The sequence below is a fragment of the Caenorhabditis briggsae genome, assembly GCF_000004555.2.
Source record: "Caenorhabditis briggsae complete genome, chrX, whole genome shotgun sequence".
Lineage (NCBI taxonomy): Eukaryota > Metazoa > Nematoda > Chromadorea > Rhabditida > Rhabditidae > Caenorhabditis > Caenorhabditis briggsae.
This window is the reverse complement of record NC_013491.2, coordinates 4,070,440-4,097,073: the sequence shown is the minus strand read 5'-3', so window position 1 is coordinate 4,097,073 and position 26,634 is coordinate 4,070,440. Positions and strand designations below refer to the sequence as shown.

General features: G+C 38.9%; 5 protein-coding genes across 5 annotated transcripts in view; 1 reads left to right on the top strand and 4 right to left on the bottom strand.

The window, feature by feature from the left end:
- Positions 1 to 2,725: 2,725 nt before the first annotated feature.
- CBG02062 lies at positions 2,726 to 5,640 on the top strand (the record flags this gene model as incomplete). Its single annotated transcript, XM_045239052.1, has 8 exons — positions 2,726 to 2,773; positions 2,823 to 2,864; positions 2,916 to 2,980; positions 4,038 to 4,115; positions 4,163 to 5,045; positions 5,089 to 5,159; positions 5,204 to 5,365; positions 5,409 to 5,640. 8 exons carry the CDS (start codon positions 2,726 to 2,728, stop codon positions 5,638 to 5,640), a joined length of 1,581 nt encoding a protein of 526 aa, XP_045092019.1.
- A 525-nt stretch (positions 5,641 to 6,165) lies between these two features.
- Positions 6,166 to 12,589, bottom strand: Cbr-igcm-3 (the record flags this gene model as incomplete). Its single annotated transcript, XM_045239051.1, has 10 exons — positions 6,166 to 6,391; positions 6,945 to 6,990; positions 7,522 to 7,723; positions 8,283 to 8,824; positions 8,881 to 9,008; positions 9,090 to 9,221; positions 9,455 to 9,563; positions 9,657 to 9,735; positions 12,237 to 12,493; positions 12,541 to 12,589. The coding sequence occupies 10 exons, from the start codon at positions 12,587 to 12,589 to the stop codon at positions 6,166 to 6,168; spliced, it is 1,770 nt and encodes a 589-aa protein (XP_045092018.1).
- A 468-nt stretch (positions 12,590 to 13,057) lies between these two features.
- Positions 13,058 to 13,858, bottom strand: CBG27498 (the record flags this gene model as incomplete). Its single annotated transcript, XM_045239048.1, has 3 exons — positions 13,058 to 13,066; positions 13,161 to 13,229; positions 13,802 to 13,858. 3 exons carry the CDS (start codon positions 13,856 to 13,858, stop codon positions 13,058 to 13,060), a joined length of 135 nt encoding a protein of 44 aa, XP_045098065.1.
- A 4,791-nt stretch (positions 13,859 to 18,649) lies between these two features.
- On the bottom strand, positions 18,650 to 22,132 carry CBG02060 (the record flags this gene model as incomplete). The annotated part of the gene is made up of 6 exons (XM_002643790.1): positions 18,650 to 18,820; positions 19,449 to 19,648; positions 19,691 to 19,837; positions 19,883 to 20,185; positions 20,440 to 20,566; positions 22,052 to 22,132. The coding sequence occupies 6 exons, from the start codon at positions 22,130 to 22,132 to the stop codon at positions 18,650 to 18,652; spliced, it is 1,029 nt and encodes a 342-aa protein (XP_002643836.1).
- A 1,154-nt stretch (positions 22,133 to 23,286) lies between these two features.
- Cbr-unc-2 overlaps positions 23,287 to 26,634 on the bottom strand; it is a gene marked incomplete at both ends in the record, with an annotated part of 9,484 nt that continues 6,136 nt past the window's right edge. Inside the window, 6 exon segments of the mRNA XM_002643789.1 lie at positions 23,287 to 23,392; positions 23,586 to 23,677; positions 23,889 to 23,977; positions 24,020 to 24,330; positions 24,819 to 25,471; positions 25,519 to 26,301. Coding sequence (XP_002643835.1) covers positions 23,287 to 23,392; positions 23,586 to 23,677; positions 23,889 to 23,977; positions 24,020 to 24,330; positions 24,819 to 25,471; positions 25,519 to 26,301 — 2,034 coding nt within the window.

Genomic DNA, 26,634 nt, shown 5'->3' with positions numbered 1-26,634 from the left:
GCGAAAACAAGAAGTGGCTCTCTTTTGCAGACTCACACACAAAGTGATACAGAGACAGTCATTGCATACAGGCACACATATTCATCTTTTTCTGTGGTCTGCCATTGTCTAGATTTTGATACATTTTGCTGACCCAAACAGCCCAGTTTCCATCAGTCAATATTTACATTTTATCAAAACTTTTTGGCTGTCATTTTAGAGTGTCCTGTGAGTTTGTGTGTGTGTGTGTCTCTCTTTTTGCCAATTCTGATAGTAACGTGAAAATGCAACTTGCTCAGTTTTATTTTGAATTCTTTTTTTGAGTTTTCGACTCATCTCACAATTTTTGACCACCAAAATTCTTATCAAACCACTAGTTTTTTTGTTTTAAATTCACGGTACTCAAAAAAAAATAGCTTCAGCTGTTATCATTACACGCTTTTAAAGACCATTTTTTCATGAGAAAAAAAATAATAACTATTTTTTTGGTTCATAAAACGCTACCATTTTTACGACCATGGAACTCTTTTTTTTTCCTTTCTAACCATAAAAGTGTTAACTTCTGATTTGATTTCACCAAAGAACAAATTCCGAAAGTGAAAGTATTGTGAAATTTTAGGGATTCCAATTTCATACTGTAACTCAAAAAAAAAACTCCGAAAAATCTCTCGCCCCGCCTTTTAGTTTAACCAAAAAATTTGAATTTGAAGTTCTAATTGCTTATCTTTCCATTTATCCTTCCATTTTTTCTACAGAGCGCTCAATCTGTTCCCAATAAGGCTAGCCTCCAATTGATCTTCTGAGCAATGCAAACTGCTGAAAATGTTTTTTTCCTAATTAGCTGAAGTTCTGATCAAATTAGGTTTCGTTTCGACATTCTTTTTTTGAGAGTTTGTGTGATGCATAGTGTGATTGTTCAAAACTGACTTTAGTTTCAAAGAATTGCTTTCTTAATTTTTCATAAACGTTTGAGCCTCGATTTGTTTGATTCTTAACATTTTTAGAAATTAATAGGCCCATTGGGGGTATCGTAAGTGTAAGAAAAGCTGTACTGACTTCTTATTGGCGATTTTGGCTGTCCCTGTCTGTGCTCAAGCTCCTTTCTTCTTTTTCTGCCAACTCAGAAGCCAACTTCTGTCAACCGTATTATTTTTTATAAAGATGATCAAATGCATACAGATTTTCTGAATAAAATGGGTTCTGTGAACAGATTGTGACCTTCGGGAGCCATAAAATTTTAGAGGCGCGGTCATTTCTAGGTCCGCCTCTCCGGTGCTGGAAAGTAGGCGGTGCTAGGTACTGTATTATGGCTCTATAAAGAAGCACAGCTGAAAAGAAAAATCCAGGGTACTGTTGGAGCTCAACAGTCGCTTTACCTAGTTCTATTGCTGATTCCTATTTTCCTCGTGAACTCGTATCTTCAGTAGAAGAAATTTCGGGATTCTAGAAGCTCGGCTAGTAGGTTACTGTAGAGTTTGATTTGTAAAATTTACTGTGTAACAGGACAGATGAATCGATTTCTGTATCACTAGGAATGTATTCTAAAACCGAGCCCAGAAGAAAGCATCTAAATTTATGATTAATTCAACACAAAATTAGGATATTGAGATTCAACCTCCGTGCTTTTTAAGTTTAACAATCCTTTTTTCACATCGCCGAAATCCTGCAGTTGATCAGTTTTGAATGCGGGCGATCTGAAATCCGGCAATCTGAAGATTCATTTCCGGATTATCCATATCAACTGATGTTCGAGATACGTTTCCGGAAAAGATTCGACAATAGCTGGCTTTTAGTTTCAATGATCCAGCAAGAGTATTTTTTTGGCCCAGCATCCAAGTGTACAACGAAAAAGGGTGCATAATGTACCGAAAAATCTCATGACCCTTAGAACCAATGTACCCTTAGAACTAGATGTTCTCTTCATCGATGTACCCATGGAAGCTACGCCGTAGTTTTTTTTTCCTTTTTTTCATTTTAGTAGTTACTGTGCGGGCGGTCAGGAATAATACCCTTCGAAAATAAAACCGATAAACATGGCGGTCTCTTTTAAACTTGAGTTGACGAACAAAAAAAGTACTAGCTCATAAACTTTTAGTTTTTCTTTGTGGTAAAGTGTATAAAATTTAGGTTTTCTTTGACCCAAAATTTGCCGCTCACGGCTAGTGCTGAAAGAGCGAAAATAGTTTTCAATGTACATTACATTCTATTAGGCCTCGATGGGATCCATTTATCATATCTATTTGCTCAAAAATAAACTATGACGTGGTTTCTTGTTAGAAACTTGTCATTTTTTAGATTCTCAACTTTCGGAAATTTCCTCACATAATTTCTCCAACACTTCCTTCCAGCTGATCATAAGACATCACTGCACCGCCCATCAAAAGCGCGCCCAGTGAGCTGATAACCAACGAGAAGCAATAATATTTTATTGAGTTTCTCTCTGACCACAGAGTCAATCAATCAGTTGCCCATTAATCAATTCAAAACTCTATTTCTGATCTTCTCCGCCTTCCAGAAGCTTCCCTGTCTGCACTTTTTATCATTAGACCTACAACCTTTGTACCGCTTGCCTAAGCTTTTTAATTTTCATCCACTCTAGATCTAGCTCCTCGATTTTTCTCCTCCTTAAAGTTCACTTTTCGCTTGTTACTGACCACGCCATGCAAACACAACTGTTAAACTGATAAGAATTCATTTAAGAGCCGACGCAGTGAAATTGAAGTTAGTTGTGTGCATGCGAAACGCGATGCGAGTCGATCTCAAGCTTCTAGTCTTCTTCTGTCTTGTCTCTTGGGTAAGATTCATACAATTTTGGAGTCAGTAGAGAATTTTGGGATTTACAGGGAGCTGCCGCAATCTACGGAAAGGAGCTCAAGTGTCCAGCGGTTAGTTTGTTTTGGTTTTTCTAATTAATTCAATCGATAACATTTTTTCAGGACAAATACAGATTCAAAAACTCGTGCTTCAACTGTACGCCATGCGGTGATTTCATGTACGAACGGTAAGTCCAAGGTCCCAAAAAATTTAGCTTCCTCTATTGATTTTCCTATTGATGACAGTTAACTGATAAGCATGTCATGCACACTTATACACTTTTCACCAAAAATCGGTGTCATATGGTGTCATGGATATTTTCTTGTTATTGGGTAACAAAGTGATAAGAGCTAGTACGGTTTGGTTTAAAAATAAACACTGGAAAGGTTTTTTTGTTGAAATTGGTTATGATGATTAGTGATGGTTTGACTTCTGGTGTCTTGGAAGTGAGGGTTGGGGATGAGGGGTACTGTATTGTAAACGGAGAATTTCAGATAGACAGTACAGCTCTATAAGACGTGTTTTTCGGTTGACTTCTGGTCATTTCGATCATTTGGCATATAATTTGGAAGGTACAACAATTCGGGGGTACAAAAAGGTACAAAGCAATTTAGGGGTACAAAATCTTCAATTCGGGGGGTACAAAATACCGGGAAAAAGGCTTAGTTTGTACCCCCAAATTGTTGGTTTCGTACCCCTAAATCACGTTGTACCCCCTTGTTCCCCCGAATTATTGTACCCTCCGAATTATTTGCCCGATCATTTTCAGGAGTCTGGAGCTCGGCTGTCAAGTTTCCAATCACTTTGAAAATTTTGGAGGTTTTAAAACAGACAAAGATTGAAAACTTCGCATTTACAGAATTTTTTGAAAATTCCCATTTTTCATCTGTTCGATGTTTTCTGAAACACACCCTCTTTTTGCAAGTTTTTATACTATAAACGTTGAAAAATGTGTCTTTCAGAAAGCTGCAAAAAGTTGGGAATTTTCTTAGAATTGTGTGAATGCAAAGTTTTCAATCGTGGTTTGTTTTACACCCCCCCCCCTTCCATAAGTTTCAAGGTGATCGAAAACTTGAAAGCCGAGCTCTAGACTCCTGAAAATGGTCAATATCTACTGCAAAAATACGTTTTCGTATATCTTATGAAACGGTACTGTAGCTTGAGTTTTAAAACAAAAAGACCCAACAGACCAACCAACGGGCAAATTAAACTTTGAAACTCAAACTGTCGATATATTAATTCAGTGAAAAATGTTCGGCGTTTTCCAACACCATTTGCGGCTGGTGCGGAAAGAAGCCCAACCTGGATGAGATCTCGGACAGGTATGACCCATCCAGCTTAGCATCCTGAAAAATACCACCAATTCCAGTGTTCTCGCCTCGTACCAAACCAAATGTCTCATGTCAAATCTGGACTTTGTTGGTATGACACCATTCCTTGATGAGCGTTTCAACTACGTCGTCGATGGAAGAGAGGAGAGCCAGGAATCCGGGGATACCAGCGAAAGTCAAGAGCATGAGAGTCTCAAGGATAGTTCGGAGAACAATGAGTTTGAGAATTTCAAGAAGGCGTACAGGGGTTACAATTTTGTCAAGGAGAGCAAAAAACTTGAGAACTTCAAGAAAGCGTACAACGATTTCGAGTTTGCCTGGGCTAGTTTGGATAGCTTAGATAGTTCGGAGCAGGAGAGTGGAGAGGAAAGCAGTGAACGCCATAGTGGAGAACGTGAAAGTAGATTGCGTGACAGTGGAGAGGAGTACAGTGAAGAGAAGGACAGCGGAGAGAAGAAGAGCGTAGAATATGAGAGTGGAGAAAAAGAAAGCTCGGAACTTGCTGATCCAACCATCGCCGAAGGAGATGATTCTGGATTCGAATCCAACCAAGATCGAATCAACGAAATCGATGAGCAATCACAAGAAGATGCCGAGTATGCCGCCGACCAGGAGTTGCTCACCAACGAAGAGCTCATCAACGAAGACCAGCTGATTACTAAGGAAGTCGGAGACTACCTGGTCAAGAAGGGTCACAAGGTCAAAGAGCCGGAACTCAGAATTGTGAAACTTAAGGATATCGGCGATTCCTTCCCGAGAAAGGTCCCGGACGTTCCATTCATGATGACTCGCCGCAGACTCCGCAGTTTCGAGTCTTCCGAAGAGAAATTCGACTTGGAATCTGCTGAAGACTCGAATGACCGCCTGATCGAATGGAAGGATGAGAATTGGCTCGATGATTCTATCAAGCGTATTCCAGATGTAAGAGAAGTACTATTGGGTTGATAATCCTGATGAATTTCAGAGCGTCGAAATCGTGCAAGCCGAAGAGATCACCGAAGAGACTTACGAAATCTTTCCGAGAAAGGCTCCAAGGTAATATTTTGGAATAGGCCTCGATTCATTGATATATCATTCAGAACCATGACCATCGAAGAGAGAAGGGATCTTATTGAACGCTTGAGCGTTGAATTGGACAACGAGGGACCATCCCGCCTGATTGATGAGCACCGCCCACCATTCACACTCTCCATGATGTTGAGACCAGCTCAATTGGCTCTCTACGCTGTAATCTTGGCTTTGTAAGATGAGAAATAATATATTCCACAAGAACAACTTTTCCAGCGTCGTTTTCGTTTTCACCTACTTACACCTCCGTGCCAAAGCTCGCAAGCAAGCCTTTACCGGCGTCCCACTGGACTCGCCAGACTATCACTGTAAGTTTCAGGATTACTGTAGCTCTATGAAATATTGGTTTTCAGTAATCGTCGACGCCAGCAAATACATCGAGGAGCTTGAGAAGAAGGAGAAGCACGCCAGCCGCCATGTTCACGAGAACCCAATCTTTGACATTTGATTTGGCGTGTGGTATGGATGTGTTTGTATATTTTCCCTAATTTCCCAAAAAAATCTAGAAAAATCCAAAAAGAAAAAGTATTTCCGACCCGTTGTCTTAAACCCAGCCATATCTTCAATTTTGAAACACAAAATCCTCTACACAAGTTTTTTTTTGAATTGTGCAACTGAAAACCTGAACAGGACATTCTCATTTCTTTGTATTTTCATCATTCCAAAAGTCTTAAATTTCACAATTCTCATTTTCATTTTTTTTGCAATAAAAAATTTCTGGGAAACAATTTATGCCTATTTTGAAAAAGAAATAAAAACAAATGGAGCAGAGAGAAAAAATCAAATGTAGTAACTTAAGTAAGAAAGAGGAGAGGACAGGAAAATGATAGAGATAGCATAAAATACCCGAAGCTGCAAATGATGGCTAAACAAAAAATTTGAATTGGACCGTTACACGGAAAAGACAATAAAAAAGAGGGGCAGAATATGAAAAACACATAAGGTAACACATAAGGAGTAAAAAGACATAGAGCTAGACGCTAGACTGCACAGAAGCGGAGCCCCCTCTGTGCGGTCTACTATGAACGGAACTTAAAGAGATAGTGCTGGTTGTTGGCTGTGCATGACTGCGTTTTAGTTCGAGTTCAGCATAGTTAACACCCTCGTGAAATGCAGCAACAGTGGCCCGTTTTTTCTGAAGCGTTTGATAAGAAAGAAAGCAAAAAATGGAGCAAAATAATAAGAAAACACATTGAAAGCTTTGAGTAGTGCATGCACACCAGAGTTAGAGCCTTGAGTTGAGCGAGAAAAAAGAAGCGGAATTAAAACGGTTTTAAAGCGAGGAACACACAAAAAGCCAGTGGTTTTAGTGTGTTAGACGGTTGACATGCGTGGATCGTAGGCCATATAAGCATCGTGAACTGCCTGGTCGTATGAGGTTACCTAAAATGGCTTGATATAGTTTAGAGAGAGGTATGGTGCAAAATAGAATGGTGTCAGTAGAGAAAAAGAAGGAATTATCACAAGAAAAGGGTGGAAGGAAACCGATAGGATCACTATTGATAGGAATGGAAGGATTAGCAATGGGATGAAGGGAAATCAGTGGATATTGAGAGGTCAGAAAACTCAGACGACAGCTTCGCGACTCAAATAGACGCCATACGCTGAATCGCATACCTCTGGTGGGTGTTGAGCGTACAATCGAGGACCGCCGTCTTGCGATGGATCGAAGAACTCTTCCCGGGAATTGAGGCTGAAAAAAAAGGTGAAGGTTAGTTGCAGGTTTTGGATTTTTCAAGTAAGTTGACTCACTTGGCTTTGGATTTCGGCTCATTGTAGTCTGGATGATCCTTACCTCCTGAAAATTGATTTTTCAATGTTTGCTTTTTCATTTTTTCCTCTTACGCCTTCTGACACAAATTGTGATAACACAGATGACAGCAAGCAGTGCTCCCACTCCAATCAGGATATAAATCCAGAACGTTGACATTCTACCAACCATCGTACTGTCGCCCCCTAACAACGCATCCATTGCAACTGGTATCCTGAAAAAACATTAGTTCTCCGTGGTGTCATTTATTCTTCTTTATTCTATTGTTCAGTCCATCATAATTTTCCCATAACGCACTTCTCCTAGTGAGACACAAATACTTGACGTCTTCATAACCATAACGAAAACCCCCTTCCATTCATATAAGACTTATTGTCTCTATTTGCATATCCTACTAGAATGAAAGCCCAGGGTTGACCTCTCACGTGGGATTTGACCCCTTCTTTTTTGGTACACAATGCCTCGGCACTCTCTCTCTCTCTCTCACTTGAATAGGTAAATAGGAATGTGCATTTGGCATAAAGAAGAGAGAGAGCACCTCTTATTCAAATAACGTACTGTTTAGATCCGAACTGGTTTTGGAGTTTGAGCGCGATTTGACGGTATTGGTCCTCTTCGCGGACTGGTGAAATTGTGAGACGAGCAATGTAGCAGTTGGGTACGGTGTTGTTGGTGACAGCCGAGTCGAAGTGGAAGTTCTCCCATGATTGGCCAACCTGGAATTAGAGAAATTATTATTAAAATCCTTTGACATTTTCCTCTGCACCACTCAACTTTGAGCTCAATTATCTCGATTTTTGTTGAAGATATCAAAAATTTGTTGATTGATGAAATATTGGTAATGTTATGACAAATAATTCATTAGTTGACAAATTTCAGATATTTTTCACAGAAAGCGTGATAATTGACCTCAAAGTAGATAGTTAGAGTGAGTATCTATGAAATACGGTGTTAGTCAAATGATGATGATTGTTCGGCCAGTGGACTATCATTTCCTAAACAGCCAATTTTTAGCTCAATTATCTTGGTTCTTATGAGAAACATTCAAACATTTGGTGATATTATGATAAATAATTTATCAATTCACAAATATTATATATCTTTGATGGGAATTGAGATATGTGAGTTTAAACATGACAGTTTGGTTTAGCAGGAAATACGGTAGTTTTATTACTGGTTTAAGTTTCTAACCATAACCTCCTCCGCGGAATTAAGTTTTGTTTATTCATATGCATCGAATTTAGGCCGAAGTCATTAAAGGAGGAGACCCGAGGAGTTATTAGAATAGGATAGTGCATTCCTAATTACGATTCTCTTACCTGAAGGTCGTTTTGATCGATGCTGAACACGATCTCACGTGGTGGACGAGGCATTGGTTCGGCACAATAATGCACAAGAACAGTGGCGTCTGGTCCACGTTGCTCAATGCTTGGAGGAGCATCTGAGTTGCTCGGAGCACCGATAACTTGAACGTTGAGACTGGATGTTCCTGGGGTTTCGAGGCTTGGTGAGCATTCTGGCTCTCCTTGGCTGACTTGGGAGCAAGCGGCACACCAGTATTGTCCCGAATAGGAATAGTTGGAAATGCGGAGAGAGCACAGAGCAGTGAGACGAACGATGTTTGCGGATCTTGCTCCTTCTGGAGCCATTTCCTGGTACTGTCCTTCGAGCCCCTGTGGGCATGCAGCGTCGACAACATCGCCATTCTGTTTTCTCATTCTCCAGTAGACGATTGGGCGTGGATTTCCTTCAACTTGACATCCCAAGTTCACTTGTTGGTTCATTTCGATTCTGTTGTTAGCAAGGAATGGTGAGGATGATTGTAATTGTTGGAAGTTGTCCTTCAGAAGTTTGGCGGATGCTGAAATAAATTAGAGTGTTGAAAAAAAACAAGAAAAATCTAATTGATTGCCGTACAGTAAGGATCAATTTGAACCGCTTGCGACAGTGGCATGTTCGACTCGTCGTGAAGACCGTTATTGGCTTGACATTGAATTGATTGCCCGATCATTTCCGTTCCAATCGTAATTTCGGCGCCTGTTCCGCTGTAAATTAATGGGTTGGATGGGAAGGATGTGCGGGCAGGTGGTTGGATGAGATTGATTGTTGCCAAAGGCAAAATTTACCTTGGACTTCCATTCTTCAACCAACGGTACTGTGTGGCTGGTGGATTGGATTGAACATTGCACTTCAGTGTCTTTCGTCTTCCGCTCTGTTGACAGATTCCCTCAGCATTGCGGACACATTCCACAAAGAATCTGAAAAGAGGAAGATGCTTTTGGTATTGAAAAAAAGGTTAAAAATAATCCGACACCCTTCTATAATTAGTTCTTTTGAAAAAAGATTGTATAGATGCAAGTCTCGCCAAATTGCACTAATTATTTTACACCATTGTTGTGTACAGCGGTTTTTTAATAACCGCCACTCATCGGCAACATCAAAAAACGAGTTCTCCCTCTCCCTTTCAAGCCAGTCTCGTTGTCTCACTTACCGGTATCCTTGGTTTCCAATCAACACTGGAGATTGTCCGTTTGAATCGACGACGTGCGGCTGGCGAAGATATCTCACTTCAACTGCAGATGGAGCAGAATCGACGGTACCTAAAGAAAAGAAACCATATTGCGCTTCGGTCCCATTTTACGTAATCGAGGGTCTGGAGGAGAAGGTCCAGGTGCTTTTCGAGAGCCACTTACCTCCATTGAGAGCCGCTTGGCATATGATTGTCGCGCCGGACCAATTAGTGTTCACATTAATGTCCCTGAGTGTGACAGCCTGAAATGAATTTCGAATGTATTATGAGTCAGGCTTCCTTTCTATTCTCCTTCAATTTCTTTTTTTTTTTGAGTGACATTGAGAGAAATTGGAATGTGTCAGTTGTGGTTGGAGACGAATTTGGACATTAGTACAGAAAAGGAAAAAGTCTGGCGGTGTGTGTGTGTGTGGGGCCGACACATAACAAAGAAATGACGCGTAAAGTGACATCGGATTTGAAAACGAACAAAACAGGGTGAACTAGATACATCCGTTACGGTTTCAGGAAGTAAACGAGCCGTGACACCTTTTGTTTCGACCTGTTTTCTCGGGTTTACTTTTTTTTGGGTTTGATGGACCTTTTTGGTTTTGGATGAAAAGTTGGAGAATCTGTGATTGATGATTTTTGATCTACCGTAAGCACTAAACTTAACCCCTCTTTGGTGCGACTCTATAAGAGATTAGAAGATACATCACCGTTCAATAAGATATACAAAAACGTATGTTTCAGTTAACTTTTGGCCATTTTAACCATTTTCAGGACTCTGGAGCTCTGCTGTCCAGTTTCCGATTTTGGCTTGTGTTTTTGATTAAAAAGTGAAAGAAGCAGATTTTTCAGACATCGGCAAAAAGCTGAAAAACTTGGAATTCCGAAAAAAAAAATCTGTGAATGCAACGTTTCCAATCTAGGCTTGTTTCACACCCTCCGAAATTTTCAAAGTGATTAGAAACCTGGCAGCCGAGCTCTGAAAATCATCAAAATGGCCAAAAACGTCTGAAAACTATGTTTTTGATCATCCGTTACTGTAACTGGATTTTTGGTGCTTGGATGTCTTTCAAAATTTCATTATTCATTTCTAAATACTATTCCCACATCCACAAAAACATTTTTGTTAACCTATCGAGCTCCATACCACATTTATGTTTGCTCTAACAATTTATGGGGACACAGAACTCTTATCAGCAAGCCTCATTGCTGGGAATTACGCAATATTCCATGTGACCCCTCTAGATTATCGCATTTGATTGCGGTCCACCACCACTCGAAAGGTGCATCAACCCTGATGAGAGGGAACGATAAAAAACCGATGCTGTTGTGACCTTCTTCTCTCCTCAGATGTTTCTAAATTGTCAAGAACTGTTTGCATGTTATCAAGCCCTCGCTGTGTCGGCCACATCAAACAACTTTTTTTCGTTTTCATCACTTTGCGCTTCTGTGTGCGAAGAAGGTTACTTTCCTCACCATCATGTTTTTTTGGGGTTGGATAACAAAGTGCGTTGATCTCGCTCTTTGATTAAGTGCCTAAAACGGTTTCCGTTCCAATTAATCGCTTCTAATCAAATTAGTGGGAGGGGATGTCGCCAAATGATCCGTGAAATTTTGACACTCAGTAGATAGACTGACTAAATCATAATTCCTATTTCCCTGATGGTTCCTCATAACATTCTTATATTATGTTTGAGCACTCTGAGAAGGAAGCGGGGGACGGAGACGGAAGGTTATGAAAATATATGTACACGCGCATCCCCGGCCCCCCGTTACGCAAACATGGAACGAAACCTTTGCCTTCCGAAAACCTCCCATAAATGCACCACAACGAACATACTATCCTTTCCCATAAGGTACTGGTACTTGAAATCGAAACTGTGTGTTTAGATGAGGAAGGTGAAGCTTTTGAGACCGGATATGACCTCCAAAAAATTCAAAGCATCTGATGTCTAGAGGAGAATGGATGACCGCACTGACAGTGACGAATTGGGAAAGTGATCAATCAAAATGTATCAAAAGCAGCATCAGGAGAATCATCAGAATCAATAAAGAAAATGAAAAATTACTGTTTTTGTCGCTCGCTGCTTTCCGTTATATTCGGAAGCCCCTCCAGATTAGTACGGACCACCAGGCAGTGGGCATAATCCTACTTTACTGAAGCATAAAAATGACCAAACAGACATGAGGGAAGCGTAAGACCTTTGTCTGTATGTTTCATGCCGCCTCAATGGGGCCTTGACCTTTTGCGGCAGATAGGCTTAATTCTCAGATTCTTGTTACTTTTCCTTCCTAGTCGGATAGATGCATTCCTCGTTATCTACTAAATCCTCTCAAAGTATATATTAGCGACTTTTGGAAGTCGTTAACAGCTTAACGGGTATGATTTATGAATGTCTTCGGGTCGGTACGGTAGTAAGAGGGAAAGTGTAAGGTGATGTCAGAAAGTTTCTTTTCTTTTTTTGAAGATTTACCCCCCATTAGTCACTTGTTGAGAGGGGTGACACTGACTTGAATCGATTTGAGATTATGCCAAAAGCAAAAGGAAACAAGAATCACACACAGATTAGATTATAGAGGATTTGAAGAGGAAAAGGAAGAAGAAGAAGAAGAAGAAGAAGAAGAAGAAGAAGAAGGCGAAATGAGGAAAGAGAAGGCCATGGAATATGGGAATATTTTGGGCGCTAAGAAAACTGAAGGCCATGGAATATGGGAATATTTTGGGCGCTAAGGTTTCACTAAGCCTACCACTCACCGGAAATCCAACTCGACGGGTGATATCCTGTGCCGAATTGAGCACATTAACCATGTCGGTAATATTCTTCTCCATACAATCGGTGCACACGAATCGGAGCTGGGAGACTGGAGCCTCGGAAACGCAGAAAATCGCTTCCTTAGTAGGTGTTCCGTGCACGGTCCACACGACTTGATTGAGCTGTTCGGCATTGGAAACTGGGTATGGAGCATCGGTAATTTTCACTTGAGCCACCATCACTTGTGACATCATTTGAGCTAGAAAACAGAGAATTTGGAACAATACAGTTTTTTCAAATACTTACCTGAGCTCAACCCGAGCAGTGTTAAAAGAGTAACTATTGGTAATCCCATGGTCTGGAAAATTTTAAGACTTTGAAGAAAAAATATACGATTCAATCAAAAAGTGAGGTTGTGAAAGAAGAGATACAAATTCAAAATCGTAAGAAAAAAATCAAATCAAATCTTCATGCTTTGGTACGTTCGAAAAAAAATACGATCGCATGCAAATGCCGAGGGAGGGAGTAAGGGACGAATGCGCCTTTGGTGGAAGAAGAGAACACATACACACAATGAAACGAACTGCGCGGGGGTGAGATGGTGGGCGGGGCGAACGGAAAAGGATAGAGGTGGGGGGGGGGGGGGGGGGGGGGGAAGAAGAAAAAGAAAAGAGACGTGTGCCCTTTCTACCTCGCCGTGTAAGGACTATCCGTTGAGGGGGAGATGCAGGAAGAGAGGGACCACCACGAGATAAGAGGCTCATTCGAAAAATAGAGGATGACTGGTAGAGACGCGAGAGGGGGGACTGTTCTGTGGCAGCATTCAGCGGGTCTGACGGCATTTGGTGGATGGATGGGACGACAGGTCGTAATTATGACTGATAACAGAAGGATTGGGAGGGGTCAAATTATGAGAGTGGTCATGCAAGAGAAAAACTAGGGACCACAACTGCCAACGTGATATTTTCTAGAAAAAAGAACAACTGAAAAATTATCTTACAGCCCTGAAAACTAAAAATGAGAGCTTACAGTTTCAAGTTAGAGCTAAAACTGCAAGTTAGCATTTTTCCGGACAAATTGAAAAACCTTACATATTAAAATTCGCTAACTGACTTTGATTCGCCATCATCTGAAAAATACCGTTTATCCTAACAAATACCGACAACATCAACTTTGAGCTCAATTGTCTAGATTCCTGTGAAAGATGTCAAAACTTTGTCAACTGATAAATAATTTACCATATTATTACTAATATTTTATCAGTTGACAAAACTTTCAAATCTCTTAGAGGAATCGAGATATGTGAGCTCAAACGTGACGGTTTAGTTTTTGCAAAAACTTTTTTTTCAAACCTCCTACAGTAACCAAATTTAATTAAGCCAAAGTTGACTGCTCAAAAGATTATCTACTCAGTTTCTAGGTTATCTCTTTTTCAGAAAAATCAGAAACTTCAAAAAATCCAAATATGCGTTTTTGAAAACTAAAAAACCTGAAATCAAACATTTTTTTAAAGATTACGGTATCTTTTCTTTAAAAGAAATTTTCTTTGTTCCGCGTTCTCGCAAACGGTCATGTTATTTTTTTCGGACTGTAAATTATCTGATCGGTATCTCAAATTTTGCATCTTTCCTTTCTGTCGTCAACACAAATTTGAAAAACATCGAATTTTAATTAAGGAACCGTATTACAGATCTTTCCTCAAGATAACAAAGTTATTCTCTAAAATTTATGGCGCTACCACAATTCAAGTGACCGTTTTGTTTACTTTTTCAAACTGTCCATGTTTTTTTGTTATGAATGACCTCAAAATGAGAAAGTACTCGTTAAAGTGAGTTTCGCGGACAACCCGTGACCGATTCCCTCTTTTTTCCCTTGTTTCATTTTCACTTCGGACGCCTTTTTTGATTTATGGAATGGAAAGGTAAATGGAATGATTCAATTTAAAATGAAATGAATCCCCTTCCGTTTCCCAGACGCTTTTTCTATTCCAATTTCGACAGTTGGTAAACGAAAGGTAGCGGTTATAAGGGGCAATTATGACCCGAACCTTCTATAATTATTAGGCGCATCATTGTTTTCCATGGGTGGTCGGAAGAAAGATGGCAACCGATAGAAGACAAAAAAAAACGAGGGGCAATAGACGAGATGAATAAAAGAGGATTCGAAAATGAATGGTTTTGAGGTGTCGAATGGCCGAAGATGGCATGGGAAGGACAATCTAAACCGAGGGGACGGTTCCGAGAAGTTTGCCGATGGCTTCGGATGCCAATGTATATGAGTGACTTTGTTGTATGTGTACAATTAGTCACAATTATAGCTTTTAGAATGAGAAGCCGAGGGAAAAAGAGACAAGCAATGGATGGTCGGGTATGAATAGCCCGGAAAATGTGATAATTGTTGGAAGCCGAATAGTCTGGAGACGTCGGACGGCAACTAAATGTATGCATTATGGATGACGCAACACCAACCACAGGCAACGGTTGTTATTGTTTGCAACAACTCGCGCAAGGTGGAACGATGATGTTTTATGATGATTTAGTAGTAAAAGGGGACCGCGCAAAATTGTTGTAAATGTTGGCAGTGGTTGATTGTAAAAGTGTGCATCTTGTTAACAGACGTGATGGTTATTCATCAAAGGACTCTGAATTGGTTATGACTTGGGAAACATGTCGGTGGATTTGACAAAGAACCGATAATAATAAAAAAATAGTGCGGGTTTTCTGAAAACTTTGGTAAACTGATAATGTCCGCAGAAAAGTATGAAATCTGGAATTACCGTATTCTTCTAATAAAAGCCTACTTACACCGCCAGTTTTGTCAGTTTTGAGCTCAATTATCTGGATTTCTGCGAAAGATATCAAAAATTTGTCATCTGATAAACCATTGGTGATATTATGACAAACAATTTGTCAATTGACAAATTTTCAATATTTTCATAAAAACTCAGATAATGGAGTTTAAAGTGGACGGATTCGAATGGCTTGTATTAGAAGAAATACAGTAAATTCTTTAAAACCTTGAAAATGATAAAAGCTTGTTTTTTAATATTACTGATAAAAGATAACTTGAATTGAAAACAAAAACAATAAAATTGGTAAATTAAAGTCTACAAGTTGTCGTACTTCCTCCGAGAAAACGGTTGATGTTTTCACCAAAATCATTATTTCATGACAACCAAATGTGAATGGCATCCAGAAATTCCTTTTTTTTCAAATTTCATTCCTAGGTTACTCTCATAATTAATTAGTTTTATGACAAACAGTTAATTCTTATAAGATTAATGACTGATAAGAAATCACCCAAGTGATAACCATGAAGGTGGCATGGCCACTCCTATTAACACAACAATTCTCTCCCCCCATTAACACCAATAGATCATTAGTGTCAGCCAAAAAAAGAGTGAGAGGAACAGATGATTATCTTCAACGAGAAGAGAGAAAAAAGGTGAGATGTACTGGAGAAAGAAGAAAAACCGATCCATCATCCTCAACACTTCTCATGGTCATTACACCCAGCCGAATTCCTTCAGCTCATTCTCTTTTCAACACTCTCACTCCACCTCTTCGGAGGGAAACAGAAGACGTGCGTGAAATTCACATTTGACCATTTTCGGCTGTGTGTATCGACACACATCCGAACTAGGGCCTATTTTTCGCGCAGAAAGTGTCTGATTCTTACGCCTGATAGTGATCTCGGCGGTCGATTTCCATTCTGTACGAAATCGGAGGGATGCGGAGGCAAGAAGGAAATTCCAGGAGTGATTCGGGCGAGGAAGGGAAAGAGATTTACGACTGGTCGAAAGTGCGTTTGGGGTGGTCTGTCGGTAATTTAAGACAAATAGAAACAAAAAAAAATAGTATCTCGATTTATTATTACTGAAAAAAAAGTGACAACGTGTTTTGAGAAATTCCGATCTCACTATTTTTTGTGGCTATTCTGGTGATCTGTGTGGTTTCACACCTTCAACAACCGCTTGTTCGCTCCTTATTCACTCGTTGTTCATACAAACATCAATGATTGTTCATATAGTGAGAAAGTGGAAGGAAAGCATGTGTGAAAGGAAGTGCTGAGGATTCACACCTAGCTAGACGGCTGTCTCATCCGGAAACAGCCAACATGAGGTGATAAAAGCGAAAATGACAGTGGACACTTGCCTCGGGTATACAGTACTGGTTCTGAACTGTGAAGGGAAAAGATTTTTCAGTTTTTCTTTGAAACTGAAAATGTGATTTTAGGCTGATTGTGTATAAGTTATTTAATTTCGGTAATGAAACTACACACCTAAAGAGAATTAGAAGAAAACTAAGCATGTAATTTTTAAAAGTAGAGTTTTCAGGTTTCAGTAAAATGTGATAGTTTTAGAATCGGCAACCGTAAACATTCTAACAGAATGACCTTTTTTTCCTTCAATTTCAAATTTGAGCTAAATTTTCTAGATTCCTGTAAAATATATCAAAAAGTGGTTAACAGACAAAATATTTCTAATATTATAATACATATTTTTCCAATTAACCACTTTTCGATATGTTTTACAGGGAATGAGATATATTGGCTCAAAGTTGACCTATTGCGGGGCCTCCTATCTGCGTTCAAATTATGCTTAAATATTGAGCTCAATTATCTCAATTTCTGTGAGAGATATCAAAAATTGTTAAACCGATAAAATATTGGGAATAGTAAGACAAACATTTTGTCAGTTGACTACTTTTTGATATCATTTCCAGATAATTAGATATATAAGCTCAAAGGTGATGGTTGATTAGGGTGACGGCAATTAAGCTCAAAACAATTGAAACTGAGAAAACTGGTTTTTCGGAGTACTACTATATTCAAATTAATAATTTTTGAAACATAATTTCATAAAAATTTTTTTCGAAATTTTGAAGAATTTCTCGCATTTCTTTTAAAATTATGGATTTACTGCATTTTTCCAATTTTCGAAGAAGCTTCAACTCATAGCAGAAGTATAAGATTCTCAATATTTCCACAATTTGAACAAAATACAGTAATCCAAAAAAAGATCATTTTTACGTCTTTATTTTCCCCCTCAAAAAAATACAGAAGCCCAAAGAAATAATTAAAAAAAACTTTCCCTTAACAAGGCAACAAAGTTTTCTGTTTGCCGTTTTCCTTCACTTCTTTTTCTTCAGATGGCGGTTGTATCATCAGATGACATAAAAACCACCGCCTGCGAGTTTTGCCAGTGTTGATTTAATTCCCGATTCCAGAATAAATGACAACAACCGGTTTTTGATTTCTGGGAAATCAAGACATACAAGGACAAAAAACTTTGGGTTTTTAATTTTTTATTGCGTAGAAAATAAAATAGAGAAGTTAAACAATGAAAAAATGGCTAGAATCACATGAAAATGACTGGATTAGAAAGGTAAAATAAAACCATTGGGTTGAATTTCAAAATGTTTGGAATATCGGCATAAATTTCACATATTTTAATTTTGGATCTGTCTTATACAAATTTTTCTGTTGTAAAAAAAACAAAATTTCGTATGAAAAATATAATATGAAATTTGAATGAAAAAATGTGTTGGTTAATGTGAAAACGACCGGTAATTCAACAAAATTTTGAAATCCTGAGTTGTCTTGCGGTGAAAGAAGTAAAACTTTAATAACCCATGAAAAATTCAACGGTTTTTCAGAAAAAAAAGGAAAAAAGGTAGTTGAAGAAGAAGAAAGAACCTTAAGACATTAAGAAGAGAAGTAAAACATGTCAAGTGAAAATTAGAACTAACAGATTTGATGAAGAAAGGTATATGACAATATGCAAGACATGAAAAATACCCTTTTGTTGAGAATAAATGAAGCTCAAGAATTGATTATCAGTTTGGGAGCATCATGAGATTCAAAAATAAGCTTCAAGTTTTGAATCTTTTCTGAAAAGAAGTGATGTTCGCAAACTGATAATACTCGAATATCAAAAGCTATGTCATGTTTCAAAAAAGTAGAATTTGGCAAATTAAAAAAAAACCTAAGTGCAAATACGAGTTGAGCGTGTTAATGATAAGTCAGTTTGAGGAATCGGGGGTTTTAGAGAAAGCACAAGCAAGGCGTTCAGTGAAAACAAGTAACTTACGCAGTAAGTATCTGAAAAACAAAATGGAAGTTAAAGCTAGAAGAAGAAAAAGGCAACTATAAGGGGACACGGTCGAGAAGGCAGGCGACATCGCAAAGTCAAAACGAACGATCATAAGGCGGCAAGTGTGTGGTTTTTTCAATGGAGATGGTGAGTGTGAAGGCAAGGCATTGTTGGTGGTATTTTTTAAACGAATGGCTGGAAACGGGCGGAACAGTACTTTACAGGAATGGAATAGATAGAAAATAGAAGAATAGGTAATAAGAAAGGTGGTGTCGATTTTTTTGGTTGGTGGAAGAAGCCTCCCTTGCGAGCAGGGATGGCTTAGACAATAGCCCATCGAGGATCATCTTCGGTTTCCGAGTCAGAGAGTGGAATGGAGCCAGGTTGAGCCTGGATGACACGAGCACTTGAGCCTTCACGGTCCGGGGCAACGACGACGGTACTGGTGGGGTACCGGCGAGGCGAGGCCGACGCACGATAGGATGGGTAGATCTGAAAGAAGTGGAAAGGGCTACTGTAGTTTGGCAGTTTCGTGAGATTCTAGGCACAGGGCTATTTTTCCTTAAAATAGGTCACAACACTATTCTTGAAATGTAATTTTTTACATTAAAACAATGTCTAAAAGTACCACTTTTACTTTGATAGAACTGCACTTTTATCCTGCACTTTGAAGTTTTTTATTTCGGTTCCTATGATGGATATCAAAAAGTTGTCCATTGATAAAATAATGATGAAACGTTTTACTAGTTCCCAGATTGTTGACATCTCTTGTAGAAACCGAAATAATTGAGCTCAAAGTTCAAGTAGCATTCTTGTGGTTGATTTTTTCATCCGTTTGGAAAAGGGTGTAATTCTTATAATGGACCGACAATTTTATATTGGCATCTTAAACCTACAATAAAAGCTGATAAAGAAACGCTTTAAAAATTTTTTGAAAAAAGTTAATGAATTTGAAATATTAAACAGAATCTTCAATCTCAAAAAATCAGAATTTTACAAGAAAAATCTTAAACGTTGTAGTCTAAACTCTAGTTTTGGTTGCCCAACTTGGAGCATTATACTGACAAATTCTGGACAATATTGACGTTTCTAAACATTTTACTACTCTACCAAAACTCACATCGGGACTCGGCGATGGAATTTCGTAGTACTGTGAGCTCCTCGGCGTATAGTAGCTATGACTGGATCTCGGTGAGATTAGTGGTGACGTGCTGTACATTGGCTGATGATGTTGCTGCTGTTGTTGCTGGTGTGATTGCGAATGGTGCGAGTGGTGCGGATGGCTAGTGTGATAATCACGTTGGTACCCGGTACCTAGACCTAAAACCTTGATTAAATCGAGCGAGTGAAACACGATAATACCATAGGAATCATTCAAATGCTGGTTATATGATGGTTGGAAAGCAGACTCATAATGTGTGGGCATGGTGGAAATCAGAGGTAATCGGCGTGCTCGAACAGCGGTGGGCATTGGGTCGTCGTCCTCGCTGACGTCTTGAGGTGTGGAATCTGAGAAGATGTAATCAGGGATGGGTTTCTGAAATTCTCGTTTACCTTGATATCTTCTCATTTCCCTTTCCCGTCTATAACTTTCAGCGACACTAGAATCATCCGAGTATATTGGGCTTCTCGAATACTGATTATGATTCTGATACATTTTGTGATGAGAATGTTGAAGATGTTGTGGATGATGGGAGTGTTGCGGATGACTCTGTTGGTAATGATCTTGATGATGATGGTGTAGATATTGAGGGTCGTGAGAGGATCGTGAGTGTTCCATTGTGTTATAACGATTACGCCTAATTATCGGGTCGCGAATCGACATCTGATATTCCGATCTCGATGATGGTGGCGATTCTGAAATATATGTGTGTTTAAGAAGCGAAAACATGCCCCTAGGTCTTCTCCCTTTGTTTTCCCAATTCTCGGCAAATTAGGAGAACCCTCTTATCGAATCGGCTACACGCATCGGACATAAAAAGCGGGTCAGTCCGATAAGTATCAGAATGGCATTTTTTTTGCGGGTAGAGAGAAGGGAAAACGGCGAAACTGAGTAGATTACAATCTTCCTTGGTGTGGATTCAACCCCGTCATCCGTTTTGCATACTTACCTGTGCGATATCTGGGTGGATGACCACTACCATATCGTTCGGCGGGACTAGGTGGCGAGGCACGGGCCATGCTCCTATACCGAGGTGAAGATGGAGAGCGATTGTCTTGAGCCAACAAATGCTCGGTCTGAAAAAGAATGATAGAACTGTTCTAGAAGAAAATAAGGATGCAAAGGATAAGAAGTCTAGGAACAAATGCACAATGATTTAAACACATTTTTTGCTGAATTGGTTTTAGTTTGAGGCGTTAGAAAATACGGAAAAAAACAATGAGAGGAAAATCATGCAGAAAGTTTGAATTTTTCGGAAATTCAAAATTCGAAACATGTTTTGAAAACCCAAAATTGTTTAGGATACTGTAAATGCTTTAATACAAGCATACCCTATGAGTAAACTTTAAGCTCAATTATCTCGGTTCCTTCAGAAGATATCAAAAAATTATCAACTGATAAAATGTTGATAATATTTCGAGAAATATTGCATCAGTTGAAAAATAATTGATATCTCACATAGAAATCAAGATAATTGAGCTCAAAATGCACATATAGGTAGAGCTTGGGTTATAGCATTTCCGTTAACAAAATTTTCTAACTTAACAACTCGCCAACCCGCTAGAAAAAAATTGAGGAATTTCCGAGTAACTGACAAAATAAATTTTGATAAAAATTAGAGAAATGTTCACTGAAAATTGACTGAAATTATTCGTAATTATCACAGACATCTCCACGAATTATTCTTCAAAAATAAAGATTCTAATACTTTTTCAAATTGGATGATTAAGGTTCAATTCGTAAGAAAAATTTCAAATTGACACCTCATGCATGATTTTTTTTCAATTTTTTCAAAATTTTATGCTGCCGGTAGAAGAAAACACAGATAAAAACCAATAACAAGCAAGAAGAGGCATGCAGAAAAATGAAAAAAAAATCAATTTTTTTCTACAAGCAGCAAAATTATGCCTAATATCGTGCAGTACTATTATTGCAGCAAAAAAAATATACATCGGGGGAAAAAGTTTAAAAAAAATGCACACATGGGTTAGAGAAACTGAACGCGCAATTATTGACAAATAAGGGTAAGGAATGGGTAAAAATATATAAATTTACTCAAGCTTGGGCTGGGCGTTCGACTTTTCATAATATTCTACAAACCTCATCATATCGAGAACCTCTATTGCGACTGTAACCGAAGCGGTGCGAATAGTTCTACAAAGAGGTTTGAGTGGATTATTAGATAGGGGATGACTTGTTAGGTACATCTATAATTTTTGAAAAGTAGTTTTTTTCAGTTTTCTCTGTTAAAGGCAATAGTGGATAGAATGTGAAAGAGAACACAGTGTTACCTTTGTGAATGCACAGGACATGGATTTTTTAGAATTAGTATACACATAAAGAAATACACGTTCAGAAGAGACCGGACCGTTTTTTCTGGGACACTGGACACGGAATCACACGGAAAGAAACGTTTGGAAAGAAAAATATACAGTATAATGGAACGCTAAAAGGTTGACACTGTGTGCACTGTGCAAGATTATCTAAAAGGGACAGAACTGAAACGATCCCTATGGTTTTGATTAGTGGTTGTCTGAAATGGGTGGGGTTAGAGAGCATACCTGGTGTGGATTGTGATCGGTGGAGTTGCCGCGGCGGATCTTGGAGAACATGTCCGACAGGCGCCTGCCGGTTGAGTTCATTTTGTCGCTGGAATATCTAAAATCATTGGTTGTGAATACTAGAGAAGCGTCGAAAAAATAAATGAAACACATTCAAAATTTATGTTCTATAGCGCCATTGTAAACTTCTAATTTGTCCTCATTTATCTCGGTTTCTCTGATAGATAGCAAAAATCTGTCAACTGATAAAATGTTTGTGATAACATTTCCAACATTTTTGTGGTTTGTAGTGTTTTGATACCTCTTACAAAAATTGAGATAAATAAGCTCAAAAGGGAAATATAGGTTTGTGCCCTACATACCACAATTACGTACACTTTTGAGCTCAATTATCTCAATTTTTATCAGAGATATCAAAAATCTGTCATCTAATAAAATCTTTGCGATATTGAGATAATTAATTTATCAGTCGGAAAATTTTAGATAGTTTTTGAATGGACCAGGATAATTGAGCTCAAAGTGCACGTAATCGGATGGCTTCTATTTGAGCAATTAAGGTATGTTGAACGGTGTCGAAGAAGGATATGGAATATACTGTATTCTCTCTAATAGAGGCCACCCAAACCATTAGAGCTGAGCCAAATTGTCACAATTCTCTTGAAATACATCAAAAGTCTGCCAACTGATAGCATATTGGTTATTTATGATGAATAGTTTATCGTTGAAATGTTTCTGATATCTTTTGAAGTGACCTAGATAATTGATTTCAAATATTAGAGGAAATGCGGCAACTTAGGTACCCATGAAAATATTGATTTTTGTCCTATTAGAGTATCTGAACAGTTATACGTACTTAAAAAGTAATAGATACTTCAATTATCTTCAACCTGTCAGTGATTTAAAAACACAGTGAATTTTTTACAGCTCACTGCAAAAAGCGGTGATACAAAAAGGTGCTTACTGTTGCTGATCAACACTCTGATATTGCACAGGTGTCAGGTCGCCGTCGGCTTTTCCCGATTTGATGGTGTCGACGAAACTGTTGAATAGTGAGTACGGGCGCTGAATAATTCCAGGCTCTTTATCAAGCTCCATCTGAAGCATTACTTGACCACCACCAACAGAACCACTCGTTCCTGCTTGTCCCTGCTGCTGCTGCTGCTGTGAAGATGACCCTTGTACACTCATCGTCGGCGCCGTCGAATATTGCTGTGGGTGAGTGATAATTGGTGTCGTCTCCTCGGGCGGTTGTGGAGTGTGAGAAGAATGTTGTGATTCGGCCGCTTTGGCAGCGGCAACCAGGGATCGTAGACCGCCTCCGAACAATCCTTGTCCACCGATCTAAAAGTTCAAAGTCAACACTGCTCTTGGGTGTAACAATTGCTACGGTGGTTTGGAAAAGACATGCTATTTTTTTTTGTTCAATCAGGGCAAACTTTCAAACAGTGCTGGAAGAAAAATTCTAGAAAAAAAGTATTTAGGAAAAAAGTCCAAAAAGGAGATTTCTTATAGGTTTTCTAGGGGATTATTGAACCTGCGACTCGTTGGAATCTTTCGAGAACCAGTGAAACAGCGCATTTCGTCGTTTGCGTAGCAGCTCGGCGGCACGCTGTCGTTTGACTGCCTCTAGCTAATTTCACCTCATTTCAAGCCTCCGCTCTACACTCGAAAATTTGCTAGATCTACGGAACTTCGAATCAAAATGTTTCTAGTTTTCACACGGAAAAAAAAACTCTATTTTTGGCAAAGATTTCGCCAATTTCTCTTACACTTAAACAAAAATCTGTAAGTGAGCAGGAATTGAAAGCTTGAGTAAATGAACGATGACCTCACATACCTCCGTCCCGCTTTTTCGAGCGCGATAGTTTTCCAGAATGAGCAGTCCGGCGTAGATTTTTCCAACGGTCAGTTTTTGGAAACACAGTTCTGAAAAAATGATTTCTAATTTTTCAAGGTAACACTAAATACCATGATTTGGAGGAACAACCAAATCAACCATATTTTTCTTAGCCTTCAGTGGCCAGATTTTCTTCAGAGTCAGCCTTAGCTCCTCATCGGCCTCGTCCATTTCCTCAACTGGTCTCATTTTGATGCTCAAACTTTCACGAATCAGTGCAAAGAGTGTTGTTGTAAAATGAACTGTTCCATCTTCAGCAACAGGCATGTTCATTCGAATCAGATGTTTGTACGCTAGGCGGTAAGGACATTTCTTTCCGAAACCGACAGGTGGTGCCATAATTCGGAGCATCTCATACATCTCTGTATAGTGGATTCGACCCCTGAAACAGACCCAGTTAGAATAAGACTCAAGTACAGCACCGTCTATAAGATATACAGAAATCTATGTTTCCGTTGATTCTCGGCCATTTCGACTATTTTGAGGAGTCTGGAGCTCGGCGGTCAAGTTTGCGATCCTTTTGAAAATTTCGGAACTTTACATTCACAGAATTATTTTTTGAAAATTCTTAATTTTCCAGCCATTTGCCGATTTCTGAAAGACACTTGATTTTTGTCACTTTTTCAGTACAAAAACGGACCAAAAGAAGTGTCATTCAGAAATCGGAAATTATCTGAAAAACTAGGAATTTAAACAAAAAATTCAGTTCATGCAAAATTTTCCATCTATGTTTGTTTTACTCCCTCTAAAATTTTCAAAGTGATCTGAAACTTGATAGCCAAGCTCCAAGAAATCAAAATTACCGAAAATCAACAGAAAAATTCGTTTTTTGTAAATCTTTCCGACTCTACTGTAGTTTCTATCACTTACGTTGCAGCTGGATCATAATCAGCCCAGACTCTGATAAACTCGTCGAGGTGATGAGGACCCAAAATTGAAGAATCTCTTGTGAGATAATCAAAATTGTCCATAATAACGGCAACGAACAAGTTGAGCATAAGGAAAGAGGATAGGAAGACAAAGCTGGTGAAATAGGCGTATGAGACGTTGCTTCCACAGGTTTGTCCTTTCTCGAAATTGATTTCTGCAGAACCGGCACGTGCGCAATCTTTTCCTTGAACTGCAGCCATCATGATATCCTGCCAACCTTCTCCTGTAGCACATCGGAAGAGGAGGATGACGGCGTTGAAGAATGATTGGAAGTTGTTGTGTCGATTGATCTCAGTTGCCGCGTTCAACCAGATGTTTCCAAAGACTTGCATTCCAACGATTGCATAAATGAAGAACAACATTCCAATCAGAAGACAAACGTAGGGAAGGGCTTTGAAACTTTGAACGAACGTCCAGAGTAGAATTCTGATTGTGTATCCTTGTTGAAGCAAACGGATAAGACGTGCGGCACGGAAGAGTCGAAGGAAACCAAGGGAAACAAAATGTCCTCCGAATTCAGTGACAAGAGCATCAGTGATAGAACCCACGACGGTGACAAAATCGAAACGATTCCAGCCATCACGAAAGTAGTTCTGAAATATTCATTATAAAAACCAAACTTTTACAAAATTATACTCACCCTAACACCAAATGCCAAGATTTTCAATATACTCTCCACTGTGAAAACTGCTGTCAACGCTGTATTGAACAATCGGAGGATCTCTTCGTAGAATAATGGATTGTTGTAGTATTTCATCATTAGAATCAGCGTGTTACAACAAATCATTGTCATGATGAAGTACTCAAATGGTGGTGATGTTACCAGCCTCCAGATCCTATATTTCGTTGAATTCTTATCTTCGGGCATAAACAACGATCGCGGTCTTGCATTCAACGCGAAATCAATACACTGCTTTTGATTCTTGTCCAAATCTCCTTCACTTAATTCAGCCTCTCCTTGCTCTTGGAACGTGATGATAATCAAAGCGACGAAAATGTTGACAAAGAAGAATGGGAACACAATGAAGAACATCACATAAAAAAGTGCAACTTCCACGCGAAAAAATGGGCTGGGTCCTTGATCCTCGAATGTGGTGTCCATACTGTTCTGACGGATGCCGGGCCATCCTTCTCCCGTTGTTACTACGAATAGGGTGAGCATCGCGTTAATGGTGTTGTCGTAGTTGAAGGGTCGCAGACGCCATTCTCTTTGCTCCACTCGCGGTGGATCGTTTTGGTTGTCGTAGACGAAGAATTGTCCGTGGCAGGTATGAGCGAATTTTCGATTCTTGTCGGTACAGAAAAAGAATTTTCCATTGAAGAGTTGTACGGCGATTACAGCGAAGATGAATTGAAACAAGAAATAGACAATGAGGATGTTGAACACGTTCTTTAGGGAGTTCACAACGCAATCAAATACAGCCTGAAAAAGAAGTTTCAAAAATGTATTTTTCCATTAAAGAAAGGGAGGCTTGAGATTTTTCAAAGTATTTTGAAATAGCGGTATTACTGTTGCCTGAATTCAATGCCCGATGAAAACTATGGTTTTGTGAAATATTTTTTGAATTGCCCAAGAACGAAATACCTCATTTCAAGTCATATTTCAAATATTTATGTCTTATTTTCTTAATTTTTTTAACGATTTTCATTTTTTTTTCAATGATTTTTATCGAATTTCATCAATTTTCAGATTTAGATTTTTTTTAAATATTAGATTTGAATTAGGTTAATAAACAGCACTCCGCTCTTTTGCTAT